Source organism: Passer montanus, unplaced genomic scaffold (assembly GCF_014805655.1).
Source record: "Passer montanus isolate IOZ18808 unplaced genomic scaffold, ASM1480565v1 scaffold133, whole genome shotgun sequence".
Classification (NCBI taxonomy): Eukaryota; Metazoa; Chordata; class Aves; order Passeriformes; family Passeridae; genus Passer; species Passer montanus.
The window spans coordinates 701,167-718,202 of record NW_024360166.1 but is presented as its reverse complement, the minus strand read 5'-3'; the positions used below and the strand labels follow the sequence as shown (position 1 = coordinate 718,202).

General features: G+C 44.4%; 1 protein-coding gene across 3 annotated transcripts in view; it reads left to right on the top strand.

Annotated features, from left to right (window-relative positions):
• The window catches only part of FBXW11 (F-box and WD repeat domain containing 11), a 48,764-nt gene that overhangs the window by 7,453 nt on the left and 24,275 nt on the right, over window positions 1-17,036 (top strand). The window contains exon 1 of one of the 3 annotated variants that reach the window (XM_039699438.1): window positions 37-119. The exons of the other annotated variants lie outside the window; for them this stretch is intronic. Within the exon in view, the coding sequence (XP_039555372.1) occupies window positions 69-119 (51 nt within the window). The 5' untranslated portion in view covers window positions 37-68. Of the gene's footprint in view, window positions 1-36; window positions 120-17,036 lie in introns of those variants that run through there. 3 annotated transcript variants of the gene reach the window in all.

Sequence of the window (17,036 nt, the reverse complement as noted above, 5' to 3'; positions counted from 1 at the left end):
TTTTTGTCACCCTGCAGTGTTCTGTGCCAAGGTCTTTGTGGCTAGGCTGCTCCAACCTGGTAGAGAGCATGTGCGCACTGAGATGCCTGCAGAGCATGCCCAGTGTCAGATGTCTCCAGGTGCCTTTCTTCTTTCTTGTTGTAAATGTTATGCTGTTGAACTTGTGTTAAACTCTCAGGACTCTGTTTAATCAAATTGTTTAGTCTGCTAAATGTTTTTTGTGCATCCTTTTCTGAAATCTTCTACTTAACTGCATTGTAGGAGTGACTCTTTAAGGGCTTTCTGTGCAGTAGGGCTGGGGGGAGCTGTTGTGTTTTATTGCCTGTTTACTGACGTTGTGATATCAGTAGCATAGTTCTGCATGTTGCCTGCTACGTTTTGCTTTCTCGTTTAACTTAAAAATAACATAATGAGCTTTGCCGTTTCTCTTAAATTGCAATGAACTGACCAGCCTGTGATATTTGTGTGATTTTAATTTAGAAAGGATAAGCATTTTATTTGCTCCTAAGCGTGGCCCTGGGTGTAGCCTTATCTTAGTCTTTGCACGTGTTTGAGCGCAGAATAGTGAGCATGGAGTCCTGGGGTCTTTGGGTTGCCCTGTTAACTCAGTTTTTTTACCTTTTAAGAAGTGAAGAACAAGGGATGTGGGTGGGGGGTTGGTCTGCATAGAAAACCACTAAATCCGAAGTTGTCTGTTGTTTTACTTCTAGTAAGCTCTTGGAGCTAAGCCTGCATAACTTACAGATGGGGAATTGCTGCTTCATTGGTTTGGGAGGGATTGAAAATGATAGAAAGGGAGCTTTTGGGACCAGTTAACAATTTTTTCCCAGGGTATTTACCTTGGAAGGAAAATGCTGAACATGTGTAGCAACTGTGTGGCACTTCCCAACATGTTTCTAAATGTAACATTTTTTAGCAGAAAACAAGGATTATTTAACATTAGTCTGTTTGCATAAGAGTATTATTCAGTGGTTTAAGTCTTTAACGTGTATAAAATAAGTAGTTAAAAGAAATTGCTTTTTGTGAATGAATAATGAACAATAGAGTTTTGTGTCACTCCATTTGAGGTCAGCCACTGATGAACATCAGTGTCTTACCTTAGAGAGTAACCAGTTATTTCAGAACCTCTCTTCTCACCTGCAAAATGTGGCCACTTGTAATTCAGCAAATCTGAATTTCAGAACCAGAAATTCCTTCAAAATTTTTGTTAAAATAAAAATATGTTTTTCCATTTGAATGCTTTATGTTTCTAATTTTGAAGTAGTATGCAAAGAAATGACAAAAACTAATGTCCAAGACGAACTCCTAGATGGATAATTCAGTTTTATAGAAATGGACAGTCTCGTGGCCAAATCATTGCTTATAGAAGAGTGCTTACAGTCATGCCCAGGCAGAGTCTCAGAGGTTTGGTGTCTGTCTTGGCAATAATTACAAGCTACTTCTAATTTTGACAGGGTGGGATTGTTGGGGTGTCTGCAGGGCTGGAGGTTGGACTTTGATGATCCTTGTGGGTCCCTTCCAGCTCAGGATATTCCATGGTTCAGTGAAATATTGTGCCAAAATAAAGACTTTTTATTAAGGTTTGATTGTTTCTGTAGAGCTGCAACCAGAAGACGCTTTGAGACTTTTGGAAGTGTCTGTGAAGGATTATTTAGAAAAATAAAAGTTCTCTTTTTGGGTATGTGACTCAGTGATGCCTGAAGGGGAAATTGGAAGCTAAAGTGGCACCAGCTGCTTTCCCAATTTATTATTTTTGGCACTGTGACTTGCCCTTCATTGTTTCCTGAACTCTAAGCCCACGTAGAAATCAGGTGGGGCACAGGTAGCAGGAGCTCTTGGTTCTGTAGCACACATTAGTTAGGGTGAAATGATTAATAGCAAGTGCTGGAAGGGAAATACAGAAGCTCTTGGTGATTCACGGAAGTTACCTGGGATTATGTCTGTTGTGTGTGGTGTGTGTAGAGTAACCAGTGAACAGGCCAGAAAGGGGGAAGAGCAGTCTTCACTCTGGAGCCTTGGGAATCTCTTCAGGAAGCTCTTACCCAGTCCTGGGGCTTTTTCAAACCTTGAGGCTTCAGGAGTCACCTGCCATCCGCCTAGGATGAAAGGAAGAAAGCAGGGATTAGGTTTGCTCTGCCCTTCTGTGAGGTTGTTAACAACCATCAAACCTAACACAGCTGTTTAAAATCAAGCTGTAGCATTTCAGCAAATCCCCTCTGCCCATGGATGGGGGAGGTGTTGCAGTTCTCAGTCTGGGTGTGTATTCTGTGCTTTTCCTCATGCAGTAAAATACCCTCATAGTATTTGAAACCCTGCGGTTTACTGGAGAAATATTTGCCTTATGCATTCTGTGAGCTGTTAGTGAATGCAGAAGAGAAATAGGTAATTTATTTAAAAAAAAATATTCCTATTTCTGGTACTTGACGTTTCTTCTCATCTACACTGGCTTTCGGTTTAATTGATATTATTAGGAAATAAAGTCAGTGATGCTTAACACTTGTTTCTGTTGCATGGAGAAGTACATATTAAGTGCCAGTTCATAATACTTGAAACTGCTACAAGGCCTTATTTTTTACTGCTTAGTTACCTTTAATGATGTTTTTGTACATGAACACAGTACAGTAGCTCCTGTTTTTGTTTTTTTTGATATGGATTTCTCTGCAAGATTAAAACCAAAATTCTTGTTTAGGTCTTTAGAGAAACTGGTTCTGTTAACAGGTGTGTGATGCAACCCTGTGGATACAGCACCTTCCATGGCTTCATCCTTGGAGCACAGCAGGGTTTTGAGTGTGTTTTGTGGTGCTGATTTGGGAAGTGGCTCCAGCAGGGCTGCCAGGCAGAGACAGGCAGGGTTCTGGGCTCTGTGAGTAAACATCTCCAGTGTGATGTGAGCACTGCTCATTAAGCAACAGAAGATAAGAGCCCAGGCATCACTTTGAATTATTGCATAATGTAGGAGGTGATGAAATAAGTCTTGGGAAATGAATTATTAGAGAGATATAAATTAAATTAACGCAGTAACCAAATATTGCCCCACCAAGTTTCTTCCTTGTCTTTAGTTATGCTTTTCTTCCACCTCTGTTTTTTAAAAAAATAATTCTATCTCTCTTTTACAACTCCACTTAGGTGTTTTTGGGCTTATTTGCACCCTCCCAAGGTTTTTGGGGTTCTTAGAAAAGGTTCTTTTTTACACCTTTCCATCTATGCTTGAAGTTTTCAGCTTAATTGCATGCAGTGGCCTGCTCCTCTTTCCTCTGTGTTCAGACATGGGCTGTGTGGCCTGGAAGCTTTAAAAGAGTTCATTCACTGCAGGAACAAGAAGTGTCTCACTTCGCGAGCTGCCAGTGGGAGATCTCAGCTTGTTCCTCCACAGGCCAGATCTTAAAGTTCACACAGTGGCTTTTTCAGACTTGAGTCTTCCCTGACTCCTCCAAACCCATTCTCCCAAGGACTCTGGAGGCTTGGGGCAGCACCTCTGGCTTTCCTGTCCTTCATCCTTGCCTTCTGTCCAACGGGGTGTCCAGCTCCAGAGTGCTCCTGGATCTGCATTTTCCTTCTCATGGAGTCTCCATCCCGCGAGGTGGCTCTCAGTGCTCTGAGCTGGGTAGCTAACATAAATTTCTCTTCTTTCATTTTAAACACAAGTTTTGAGAAGGAAGTTTATATTTTTATTTATTGATGTTACGATTTAGCATTAACTTGCTTAAACTTCTCTTTGTTTTTCTTTACTGATTTTGAGCTTCTGTTGATGTTCCTATTCTGATATCAGAGGGAAGCACAACAACAGAAAGGGTAGTTGGAAAAACTTGTAGTTGAAAGCTAAGAATTGAACATGAAAATTACTTCATCCTCTTTTCCCAGTACAAATTCAGGCACAGACATGATGCAGTTTTCTTAAAACCACAGAGTGCTGGAGATGGGCTCTACTCAAACCTTCTCCTCCAGAGCATGAAATCACAAATGGGAGATGATGAGTAGCCTGTCGCTCTGGAGCCTGCATCCCTTTGGAAATGTTATTCTCTGCAGCTGTTGAAATGAGTTGTCATAACCAGACAACTGCTTTGCTGCTTCTGTTGGGTCTGAAGTCATTTACAAATACCTCTTTGACATGTTTTCTGGTATTTTGCCTCAAAACAGTGGAACTGTTACCATTTCTTTTTGGAACAAGTCCAGCAGTTCCATTAAAAAGAAATACATATTTGATTCCTTTTCTTTAAAGGAACAGAATGTTCTCTCCAATGTCTGAAATATTTGTGCTTGTTCCCTATGTTTAAACAGACTTTTCAGAGACATAGAGCTTTCAAACCAAGGCCAGCAGTGTAGAAGCAATTAAAACTACCCATGGTGGGTCTGGGGGCAGTGTGGGCAGAGGATGGCCTGGATTCCCCAGTCCCTAAATCTGAGGTAAAAATGGCCAGTTTTCCTTCTGGTAATCAGCAGCGGTGCTTTCCAGTGTGGTTCCTTCTGGCTGGAATCTCCTCTCAGTGAAAAGTAACACCAGTTTGGGGTTTGTTTTCAGCAGTTTCTTGTAATAACTTTTCTTTTTTAGTTCTCAGTGTGGGTGTCACAGATTTTGAGGCCTGATCCAACAGCTCGGTTTGGTGGCAGTTGCACATACTGCAGGCATTTGCAAAGGGTTGCATTTTATTCCCCCTGGTGCTTCAGTGCTTGGCCATTCTTGTCGTCTCCACCATATCCCAGCCTGTTTCCTGTGGAGAGCTTGAACTGGGATGAGCACTCTGGATGCAGTCTGGAAATCCGTTACAGTCACAGCAGCTTCTTGTGGTGCTTCCAGGTGGTGTGGCCAGCCACTGCTTGGTGCTGGATCCAGACACCTGCCCAGGAGAATGGGGAAATGTGAAATGCAGGGATGACTTTTTCCAAGCATGATTTATTCTCCAAAGGGAAGGGTTCTCATAAGCATTTCTCTGGTGTCCTTCATGTACCTGAGTGCTTTTGGGCTTTATGACTTCAGTTTTTAACTGAGCCTGTTCATTCTTGGGGGCAAGAAGGGACCTTCTCTGTCTTGGGTCAGTTCCTAGTGTTTGTTTGGAAATGGAAGTGAGTTATTTACTGGAGTGAATCCCAGGACTGAGCTCTGAGCCAGAGCTCTGCTGTTTCCTTTCCTCAGCTGAGGAGCAGAAATGTGTCCCTGATGTGTGAGAACCAGCAAAATGGAGTAAATATCTGTGAGTTTTGGTTCCTGATTTTCCTGGGACATGACGTGCATCTGTCGCTTGGAGCTGGCTCCTGCTGAGGATTCCAGCTGTATTCCCTGTGATCAGCAAAAGGGGGGTGTGGATTCCAGCTGTATTCCCTGTGGTCAGCAAGAGGGGGGAGCAGCCTGTGAAACCTCGTGGCGCATTGGGGTCGCCTGTGGTGGCCTCCTCTGGCTGGCACCATTTGGGTGCTGCCAAGCACTGACCTTTCTGCTTCTGGGAAAAGAGTTTTGCTGCTACAAACAACCTGATACACATGAGTACTTTTTTTGGACTTTGTTGTTTTCGGTGGTTTTTGGAGAGCATTAAAGGTCATACACTCCGTCCCCAAGCTGCCAAGTGTGCTTGAACAGAAGAGTGACCACTTTCAGGAGCCTGCTCCTCTTGGTGGGGAGTTCTGTCATCGTGGAGTTCTCTTCAGAAGTTGCCAATATTCAGAAGTCGGTAATTGACTTAACCACTGGTCTGTGAGCCAGATGAGGTGGAAGTGGTAAAATGAGTGCCTCTGAGCTAGATCACTAAGCTGCTGCTGCAGAAGAGACTTCTGAACACAGCACGTCATGGGAGCTTAGAGATCCAGTCCTTACTCCTTGGGTGACTTGCTGGCCTGCCTTTTTGTGTTTCTCTCCTGTTCCACTCAGAGATCCCAGTCTGTCCACTCCACACTGGTCAGGGTCAGTCCCTGTGGAGGCAGGTTCTTCATGGATCACCACAAGGTACTGGTCCTTGCCTTGGCAAATCCTGTGCCCGTTGATCAGAGCTGCAACAGTGAGTGCAATGTCAGACATTAATTGTGTCCCTCAGAAAGCACAACACAGTCCCACTAAGCCTGAGAGATTTCACAAGTGGTGGGCAGGAGCTGTTATTTCTGATGGCTCCTCTGAAGTGTCTGCAGAAGGGATGCTGTTAGCCACAGCCTCGTGTTGATGCTTTCTCAGTCTCCTGTGGAAGAGAGGATTTTTTTTCTCTCTCTGATCCTGTTATGGTGGAAAGAAATGTGTTAAGGAACGTGCCTTGCTCCCTGCCTGCCTTCTGGCAGTGCCATGCTCGTGCTGGGAGGGGTGGAGGAGGGAAATCTGCCCAAGGAGAGGAGGGGATGCAAGGCAATCTGTTCTGGGTGTGTGTGACAGTCCTCTTCCTTGCAGGTCTTGTCTCTTTCCCACAGAGGAATTTTCTAGGAAGCAGAAATGTATAATCAAGTATTTCTCACCAAGGTTGAAACTACATTTGTGCAGTGTCTTTGCACTGCAGACTCCTCATCAGACCCCCCTGGCAGGAGGGTGGGTTCCTTGCTCAGGGAATTCAGTGCTGTGTGAGTACCAGTGTTGATGGTTTTGCTGATACTGATGGTGCCACTCTGAGTCACCATCAAAAGGACACTTACCCTTCCAAGTGACAGACTCCTGGGTGCTTAGTAGGCTGCCCATTCCCAGCTTTCCTTGAGCCTCTTTGATTTGCATCGGATGAGTTGTTTTGTGGGCCTTCAAGACTGACATTTAATAGTCTTTACATAGATGGTTGGTTTCTTGTGATCCTTTGAAATGGTGGGAGAATCCAAATGCATCAAGGCGGGCATTGGAGTCAAGAGTAGCGCAGCTGGCTGCAGACACAGCAGGGGATTGAGCAAATTGTACCAATCCCCATCTGGCAGGGCTGGAGCGAGTGCTGCAGCAGGGAAGGAAGGAACTATAAAGTGAGTTTTTTACTCCTCTGTAATATTTCTGTGGCAAAATGGTCCCGTTTGCAAAGCCTTGCTGCAGAAAGGCTTGGCTTTGTGGTGCAGGGTGGTCTTCTGCTGCTTCCAAGTGGATTTGGGATTCCTGAGAAGTTTGAGGTGACTTTGTTGCCAGAGAACAATGCTGTAACTGATTTGTGTTGTCCTGAAGTATCTGTGAAATTCTAGTTTCAGCCTTGCTGACTCCAGAGTTGCCCTTCCCAAAGCCTTCAGACTGTGAGTCTGCTATCGGAAGCAGAGCTGGGACTCTCTGGGACTGTCCCTGGGTTCAGAAGTGAGGGCCAGCAGCTTTCCTTCTTCACTGCCATCCTGCCCAGGCCCTGGGGAAGGGATTCTGCTGGCACTGCCCGTGGGCACAGGCCTGGGGTTGGGGTGCACAAGGTGTCAGCTGGTCCTGGCTTTGGTTTGCCCTGTGCCACAGCTCTGCTCCCTCTCACACAAGAAGCTGTGCTGTGACACAAGGCACTGATTATGTGGTGTGGATTGAAAATAATCTTGCCAACCCAGGAACCTGAGATGTGGGGCAGCTGTTCCTGCTGTTCTCAGATCCTGTGCTGTAGAGTCTTACAGTGAGGTGCTTTTGTCTCCATTAACTGGATCTTGAAGTTGTAGAGAGAGAAGTGGTGCTGACCTTCCAGGTCAGGAACATTTACCATCCATTATATAAATCATGTGAAATCTAAATTATGCAATTGCACATGCCTTTGAAAAGCCAGATAAAATCAGCACTCGAGTGCAGAGTGCTTGTCTATCCCCAGGCAAGGCTGGGCTGATATTTTAAAAAAATTATTTGAGTATTTTTTTTACAACTTGTATTACTGAAGGCCTTTTTCTTTAGCTGCAGTTAGGCTGCAGCCCTTGTGGAGGTAAGATTTTCTCCACGTTCTGGGTTGCTTGGATATTAGCAGTTCCAAACCCACATTGAACTTGTGCATAAACAAAAGCTTGTGTTTCAGACAATTAGTGAGTGATTAGAGTTTCCTGAGGTGTTGTGAAGATTGATCCACTTCCGTGAGCTGCCAAGTCTGGAATACACTGCTCTACATCTCTGGAGGAAACAACTGAGCTTCCAACAGAACAGGAGTCTTTCTTGGAGTAGCTCACCGGTTCTAGGCTGCAGTTTTATTGAATTTTCATTGTGGTGGCTGCTTTTTCTGTATTTCTTTTGTGTGGAAATACCTTCTGTTTTGCAAAAGATGAATAATTGAGGGTTACTGCCGGTTTAGTATTTCAGACTGTCCAGTGGCTTTGAGTAACCTTTGTGTAGCTTTCACTGCAAAAGTTTGTATAGAAGCCTGTTCAAAACCTGCTTAAAGTTTTGCAGTGTCTGAGGCCCTTGAGTGTCCCCTCCTCTCACAGCTCTTCAAACCCCTCGTGCTGAGAGTTGTGCTTTGGGCTGGCAATTTGAGGTAACTAACTCCCTTTAGTTTGATATGGACACAGCAGGAGAGATCTGAACCTAAATTCCCTCTGGGAAACCAGGAATAACCTTTCAAGTATTTTAACTTTGCACCAGGCAGCCAAATTGCAAATGTGTAGTTAATCTTAACAGAAGCTAATTTATTTTTGATGAATTTGAACTGATCTAATTACTAGTTTAGCCTGAAATTTGCTTCCCAGATGTTACTTATCCTACCTTTAATCTGGAATACTATTAACATTTATTAATTCTGTGGGGCAGAGTGCTGTCTTCTGCCTTGTTTACCCATGAATGTAGCATAGAGAAAACCATCCAACTTCTGGAGCTTTTGGAATTTGATTTTGCCTTGTCCTGGTGTGGAGGTGTCCATACAGCCCCTGGGTTTTGGAAAGGATGCTCCATGGCCATGGCAGAGCTTGTAGGAGGGGATGGGCATGTTCTGGGCTGTGGAACAGCAGTGCTGATGGTGCAGTTGGGTGTTGCAGGGATGCATCAGCTGCTTCTGGAGTGTCTTGGCTGCTCCTGGAGCCCTGGAATTCAGCTGCTGTTCTGTGCTCAACCCTCGGTCAGATGTACTAATCTCAGCAGTCAGCACTCAAATGCAACTTTAAATAGTTTGTTTTCCTTTTACAAGTCCTATAAATGATGAGATGAGTGGATTTGAAGAGGTCTCTTTGCATCTGCTCTAAAAGGAAGAAAAGCTGTGATAATCTTAAGCCAGTGTTTTCCCTTCAAGTTTTCTTTTTTGGATGCTTTTTTATACAGGAAATAAAAGCTAAAGCGGCTCTTTACTAGACATTGAGACAGTTTCTAAGGTAGTAAATATGACTTAATGTTTTCATTATATAAAAAAAAATCCCCAAAATCCCTTGACATACCTAATCCTCCTAACTGCCTAACAAAATCCAGTTGTTTGGAGTAGCTTTTGATGCAGTTACAGGTGCAGATGTTCTGGACAAGTATGTAACATTGTGTAGTCAAAGCTTTAAAAACTTAAGCTCTGATTTTCCTTCAGAACTTTCAGTGAGTTTGCTGTGTAAGTGACATGGTTTGAAGTTTGCCCTGAGTTTTAAAAGTACAGAGGAAAAACTCTTCTACTTTGGGATGGATTAAGATTGAAAGTGCAGATTCTACCTAAATAAGTTTATGTGGAAAATGAACCATTAGTGCAAAACTACTGCTAATAATTGTAGCTGAGAATTTGTGTAACTTCTCTTAATTTAAAAATTTTAGTTGAAAAAGCAAACCAATACCTTGCTCCTGACATCTGTGTACCTTCTTACAGCCCATTTGTCAGGGCCATGGTTCTGGTTTAAACATTTTACTGTTAACAAAAGTTATTCACAGGCAGAAAGGATTTGTCTTTTGAGGTATTTGGCCTGTAGGGTAGTGAAAGCTAATTGTGAGATGTTTTAGGCAAGTGATTGCAAGTGTTATCAGTGATGTCAGTGATTAGCTTGATGACTGCTTTGATACACAATTTGAGTATTAAATTTGCTGCTCTGGCAGGAGTGGATTGGGATTCCTGCACTTGTCAGTGTCTGCCAAGGAACACTGAGTGACTGGACAGCAAAAGGCATGAACTGAGACACCTGAAAACAAACTCTAGGCTGAAGGTGGAATTAAAGCTCCTGTTGGGCTGGGCAAATTAATCCAGTTTTCCTGTGGGTGAGTCTCAGGTGAGGCTTTGCAGGGAGCCTTGCTGGCTCCTCTTATTGCTGGCTGCTCTTGCACAAGTTGGGAGATTATTATTATTATTATTATTATTATTATCATTATCATTATCATTATCATTATTATTATTATTATTACTGTTGTTAAATTTCCCCCTGGCTGAGCATGTGGGCACCTTAGCCCCCAGCCCTGGCCTGGCTGAAGTGCCAATTGCTTTTGCTATTTCTCCTGCATCAGTGGTGCTCTCTGTCAGAAGGGCAGGTGGACAGAGAGTGGTTTTTCTGTGTTTGGGCTCTGGTTTTCCATCCAGCATGAGGGTTTGCACCATGTGCGAGTTTTGCAGGCCGTGCTTTGGTGCTGGAGTGGTGCAGGATGAGTCATCAAATTGCTACAATTACACAATTCCCTGCTCATTGTCCTTGTAAATACAACCTGTTTGTATAGGATGGGTACAGGCAGGTTTGGGTTACTGACTCTTTACTCCAGACACTCAGAACATTAAGTGAGTTTAGGGTGTCTTTGAAACAGTTCTGTAAGGAAGGTGTTGTTAATGTGATCCTGCAGTGCCTGTTGAGGTAAGGATGTCCTTAAGAACTAACCAGTTACTACATATTTAAAACCAAACCAAACCCCCACTGGATGTCTCTTGGGACTGCAGTAATTACATTGTTTTTCTGGTGACATCAGCTTGCTGCATGGAAATGGAAGCATGCTGGAAAATAGCTGTGAACTTGGACAGAAGTGCAATTGTTTTGTTTCTTATGACAACCTACGTTGAACTAACAGTCAGTCAGTGAATATTTTTGATGTAAATCTTTCTGAGAACATGTAATACATTATTTCAGAAGTTGTAAAAGCCCCAGAGTGATTTTTGCTGTTACAATTCTCCATCATCTTCACAGGCTGGGGTAAGGATTGAATTCCTGCCCTGCCAGGCAGGCTCAGGCTGCAGTTTGGGCACACAGGTGCCTGTAAAAGGATGTGCCATCACCAAAGGCTCACTGGTGCAGTGAGTCCTTGGAGTCCTTGCTTAGTGTTTCATGGAATTGGATCAGAAAAGTAATCCTGAGCGCCTGAGCATTTTCATGTGTAATTTCAGTTTCAAAACAAGTTATGTGCTGTGACTCTGGGCACTGCCCATGCTGACCTGACTTCTGAGGGACCCCAGGGTGATCAGAGGGATGGAGCAATTCTCCCATGAGGAAAGGCTGAGGAAACTGGGATTGTTCAGTCTGGAGAAGAGAAGGCTCCGAGGAGATTTAATTCTGGCCTTCCAGGAGCTGAAGGGAGAGTGACTAGAAATATGGAGAGAGATTATTTACATGATTTTATTAGTTTTATGTGAAGTCAGACATACTGAATACTCAGAGATACACAGGTTTATGTATTTTTTTTTAAATATCTATACGCAGAGATCAGCAAGTTAGTTTGTAATGAGTTTAAGGTGAGGACTGATACTCTTGAAACAAAATTAATGTAGTGGTACTAATTGCCAATCATCAAAGCATTGGTGGTTAAGCAGAGTGATCTGCTTAGTGACTGCTTGTAGTCTTTGGAGCCTGCAAAAATAACTGTTCTGGAACATTTAGGTGAGGAATGGCTTGAGATTTTCCTTCTCTGAGCAGCAGCGAGAGCTGGCAGTTCTAGTTTTGGGAAACATTGCTCTGACCAAAACTTTGCAAAGCAAACCCTTGAGAGGTGTCAAACTGGGGTATGGAAGAGCATTAAGGATGTTCCAAAAGCTTACCATCTATAACTTGTGGCTATAACTTGTGGTCAAACTTTAGTTTGTAGCAGCTTGAAACACAAACTGAGGAACTGTGATGCTGAATTCAGCATGTCTTCCTTTAAACTTTCTGGTGGTTAGTCAGAGGCCAAATAAAAACCGATGCCCTATTTTCAGTTATGAGGGGTTTTTTTCTAATTTTGCCTTCAGCTGTTGGCTCTTGGTAGACTCTTTAAGTATTTTAAGTATATTTTTGTCTGAACTTCCAGCAATAGCTGCACTAAAATAAAACCTGGCAACTGGGAGATCAGCAAGCTAGGTAAGAATTGAAGCATGTTCAGCCTAATTCGTGCAGGTCCTCAGTGCCTGCATAAATAGTTTAGTTTAAGCTGAAACAAGCAGTTACTAATACAGACATCAAATACAGATATGGCCATGGTCAGCAGAATGAACCTTCATGTTTGTGGACAACCAGCTGTCCCTGGGGCCAAGGAGGCCAGTGGAACTTGGGACATCTGGATCTTTGCATTTCTTCACAGACAGATCTTGAGGAGCATGAGAAGGAAGGGATTTGGTCCTTCCAGTGAGAGAGGTTCATTCCCATCTTGTGCAGTCTAGGTTAGGGGTTCTCCAAATTAATTTCATATTTGTGCTTCAGGACATTTTTACTAAGAGCCTCTCCATAGTTAGAAGAGGAAAATCCCCTCTTATCCCTGATTAAGTATCAAGATATCGTTAATAAGCATAGTTTTCCAGGTTCCTGGGTTAGCAAATGCTGTCCATTTTCTCCCCATGGAGAGGCTCACTTCCCTTTGGAAATGCTCTGAAGCCTTTGGCAGTTTCTGGCTCTATTAAAAGCAGGAAGCCATGAGGGGCATGTGCTCATCACTTTTAGCTGGTGCAGATGGCAGCCCAGCTTCCTCCCTTGCTGCTGGCTCCAGCTGTCCCAGAGGGTGGCAGATTCCTCACTTGCCCTGGGAAGTGTGTGCTAGGACCTCCAGCAGTCTCTGTGTGGCAGAGCTGGGTTCAGGAGGGGATTGAAGCTCCAGTGCTGTCTACTCCACCTGCAGAGTTTGACTCTGAGGTATCTATCCAAGTATGTATTAATTATTTTGTGTTGGTTCTTCAGCTTCTTCAGAGTCAGATGTGGTTTGCTAAAGGACATCAGAACCTGTTTAGCTGAATTGTTTTAATTGGTTTCGCTTATTTTGTAACTTTAACTGAAATTTCCTGATGGTTTTTTCCAGAGAGTGGGAATCTTGTGAAAAGTTAGACTGTTGAAGACTTGGCTGGGTCTTTAACTGAGATGGGAATTACTGGTGCAGATTCAAGGGCACTGAGACATAGAAGTTCTTACTTCCTTTCCCTTTCATTAAATCTCAAACATAAGACTCTCTTCTTTTTTTCAAGGCAACATAGCTGTTGTCTTGTTTTGTCCATCCATCCTCAGTATCCTGTGAATCCTTTGTCAGGGAAAGCTTTATTATCACCAGAGAAACTTAGCAGTGTTGTGAGCCTTGGTCAGTGCTGAAACTCACGTGTCCTGCCCCAGTTCCCAGGATTTCCTGCTGTCGCTTCCATAATTGCTCTCCCGATACTGGAGCTCACAGTGGCTGCAGAACAAAGCTGCTCCGGGCTGTTCCCCTGCCCAGGCAATTTAGTGACTCAGGGCACTCCCAGAGCCCATGCAGCCCAGGCTAAAAGCAGCCTGCTGGAAATCTGGAGCAGCCTGTGCAGGTTTGGTGGATTTCTGCTGGAAAAGGTGCAGCTTTTCCTGCACCTGCTGAGGGAGGGGAGCCTTGCAGTGCCACTAGCCTGCAGGAAAACATGGAGTGCTTTTGCCCCTCACAACCTCACGTCTGTAAAACTGCTGTACTTGAGACATCAGCTGCTGCCTGGTATCCAAGGATCTTAATTGAAACTGTGATTTATGGAGTTTTAGAATACCTACAATATCTTTGCCTTTGGGGATCTTTCATAGTTCTATTTCGGAAGCTTTTCATAATCTCCAAAGGGAATTATCTCAATGTAATTAGGCTTGTCAGAACCTCTTTCTCTCCAAGTAACTTGTGAAGCTGTTTTTGCCACTGTTTTCTGCACCCCATAGAAATCCCATAAACTTGAGGTATTGTGGAACAAGAAAGACTAAGGAAAGTCTCAAGTGTCTGTGGGACTAAGCAAGGAATGTGGGATACAAATCTCCAGGAAATGAGCTTTTAAACTTGCCCAGCTTGTGGAGCAATATGTGAATTTTACTGCCATTTCTGGTTACAGTCAGTGGAAATGGAGGCTGGGGCTTTGCTCAGTGCAACTCAATTCAGTCGAGTTTTAACAACTGTGAGGCAGCAACAAAACATCCCAGCTTGGACCCATTGTTATCTCTTGGCTGTGGCTGCCGTTCCCAGTAGGGATGGAGAGCACTTACTCCAGGCTGACTAATTAAGGAATGACAGCTGGTTGGAAATAATCATTCCACTTTTGCAAGAGCCATGAGCAACTTCACAAGAATTCCTGGAAAAAATGAACCTATAAACAAGATGAATATTTAGAAGCTCTGCTTGCACTGTGAGAAGCTGCAAGGCTCTTGTGGGGATCGGAATCATGCCTGGAGATTGTCTGCAAGGGCAGCTCGGCCTTGCTGGGATCACTGGGATGAGATGTCAGTGCATCCAGCGGGCCGTGCAGTTGTTCAGCAGCAGAGCTGCAGGGAATTGGGGTGAATTCTGTGGTGATACCTCTTCAAAGCCACCTGGGAATCTGGCTGTATGTGGAGGTGGGTGGGGTGAGCAAGAGGTGCTGCTGAGGGAAGGGAAGAGCTGGACCTGGAGATGCCTATCAGTGTTCTTGCACAAGGGCTGGAGCCCAGGAGTCAGGACTGGTGACACCAGCTGTCAGGAATTCTGAAATCCTTCTTCTGCCACCTCCATTCTGCTGGGAATGGTCAGGACAGATCAGAACTGTCTAATTGCTTCTTCCAGCCAACAGGGCAGGATCCACCCATCACCTCCTCATCTCCAGTTAGTAGGCTTAAGAGCTGGAGACAGAGATTGGAGTCTGAATTGGGATGTGTGTGATGGGGGGAATGACCCCAAAATGAAGTGTTTTAAGAGAGAAGCAGAGCAAGTTTATTAGGAAGAGAAGATACAATAGAGAAAACAAAATATGTATTTGGGAGCAGAAAGGGAATGGATGAAGGATTTAAAAGCTCTAAAATACAGCAAGAAAGTGTAGAATGAGGGTGGCAAAAGAGAGAACAGAAGAAGCTGTAGTAGTAGATGCCATTAAATAAATGCATCTGTCAACTTTCTGGTGAAATATCTGAATACAGTGTTCATTTCCAGCCTAAAAAACAAGCTGTGTTATGTGCCCCCACAGTCATGGCTCAGATGGTGACAGGACATGGGAGTGTATCTGGGCAGCAGTGCCTTTGGAGTCTCCATCCCTGGAGGTGTCCAAGGAGCAGCTGGAGGTGGCACTCAGTGCGCTGGGCTGGGGACAAGATGGGCATGGGGCACATCCTTGTGGTCTTTTCCAGCCTTAATGATTCTGTGGTCCTGTGAGATTCCAAGGTTGTAGCCTCTTCCCAAAGCCTGCTGCCCACTTCTTCCCCTGGGCAGCAATGGAGGCACAGTGGAATTCAGTAGGGGCACAGCACAGAAGGAAGTTCACTCTACAATCTACTGGTGTGGAAGTCTGATGGTTTTGGTGACATTTGTGTCCCCGCACTCTGTGTCACAGTGCTGCTGTGCTGTAATTTTATTGGTGTTCCTAGAATGACATCATGCTTAGGAGGCAGTTCTTAGTCTCCATCCCTGGGAAAGCTGGCAAAGATCTGAGGTATTTTCTGATAAAGGGAGAAAGGCAATGGCAAAGTCCCACCATAGCCTGCTGAAGGAAAGTTAGGGGGGATAGATGAATAAAATATGGGATTTCTGCTGAATTTGCTGACTCAAGCCACCTGTTTGATATTCTCAATGTTCCTTGCTCATAGCTCTCGGGATCCACGGGTTTATTTAGCCTTCAGCTGCCAAAGGACATGAGATGTTCCTTACTCGTTTAAGGACACACTAATTGGATGCACAGTTAACAACATATAATCGCTCTAATGAGTGTTTTCACATATTCATATTGAAATAAAATGAAATCAAAGACACTTTGCATAGTTCCCTGGTGGCATGTTTGCTGTGTAGAATGGTGTAACTGGTGTGGGCTGACTGGGTCCCAGTCAGTGACGGGGAGCTGTGTGTTCCCTGCTGGGGAAGAGCAATCCTTGCACTGGTTTGTGCCCCAGTGAGAGGGTCTGGTTAGGAGGTGTAAATAACTGGGATGGCCCTGCTACAGAGACTACAGCTTCAAAAACCATGGAAGGTGTAGCTGTCTGTTCTGTGCATGTCCAGAAACACTAAAACCCATGTTTTTATAGAGTCACTCCAAACATCTCCTGCCTTTATTCCTTTCTGGATTCCCCTCCAGCTGCCTCCTGGGCTTGTACCTGTCATTGTCGTGTGTCATGACCAGGTGGTTGAATCTTTCCATTACCTGTGGCCACAGTTTTTATCCTGTCATCCAAAGCCCACGTGCCACATGTTTTGTTTTCCACACCTTCAGAGATGGCTCAGGTTAAGCTTGAGCCAAGGCAGCTGGGCAGGGAAGGGAGGGTTGCTATAAGCAGGACACTGTTCATTTTCCAGGTTCTCTTCAGTTTGTGCAACACATCCTTATGGAAGAAAGAGAAGGGGATGAATTCTTTTGAGATGGAATTGTGTTTTGAGTGGGGGTGGATGTAGTTTCTAAGGAGTTATCCATAATCCAAGATGGCAGGAGTAAGGGAATTGTGTGATTTACTCCATTGTATGTTTTACCTGAGCTCCTTGTTCCTGTTGAGACAGAAGGGAAGAAGGCTGAAATAGATACAGACGGTGTTTGAGGACACTCAGTTTGTCCTGCTAACTCCCAGCCAGTCCCCTGGGCACAAGGATGGGGAGGGCAGGGCTGGGGGAAGCTGGAACTGCCTGGGAATGAGGGATTTGGGAGCAGGGAGGAGGAGATGGTGGGTGTGTCATGGACAGCAAAAGGGAGCAGCTCATCAGCAGCAGGGGCAGAAAGGAGGGAACTACTTTGGGAGACAAAGGTGAGCTCAGAGAAGCATCTGCAGCTGAAGGTTTATAGAAATGCTTCCATCTTTTGTTGATGAAGGAAAGAGAGGGTAGTGAGAGTAAGGAGCAATTCTGATGTGGGGAGAGCACTGCAATAAAGGCAGGG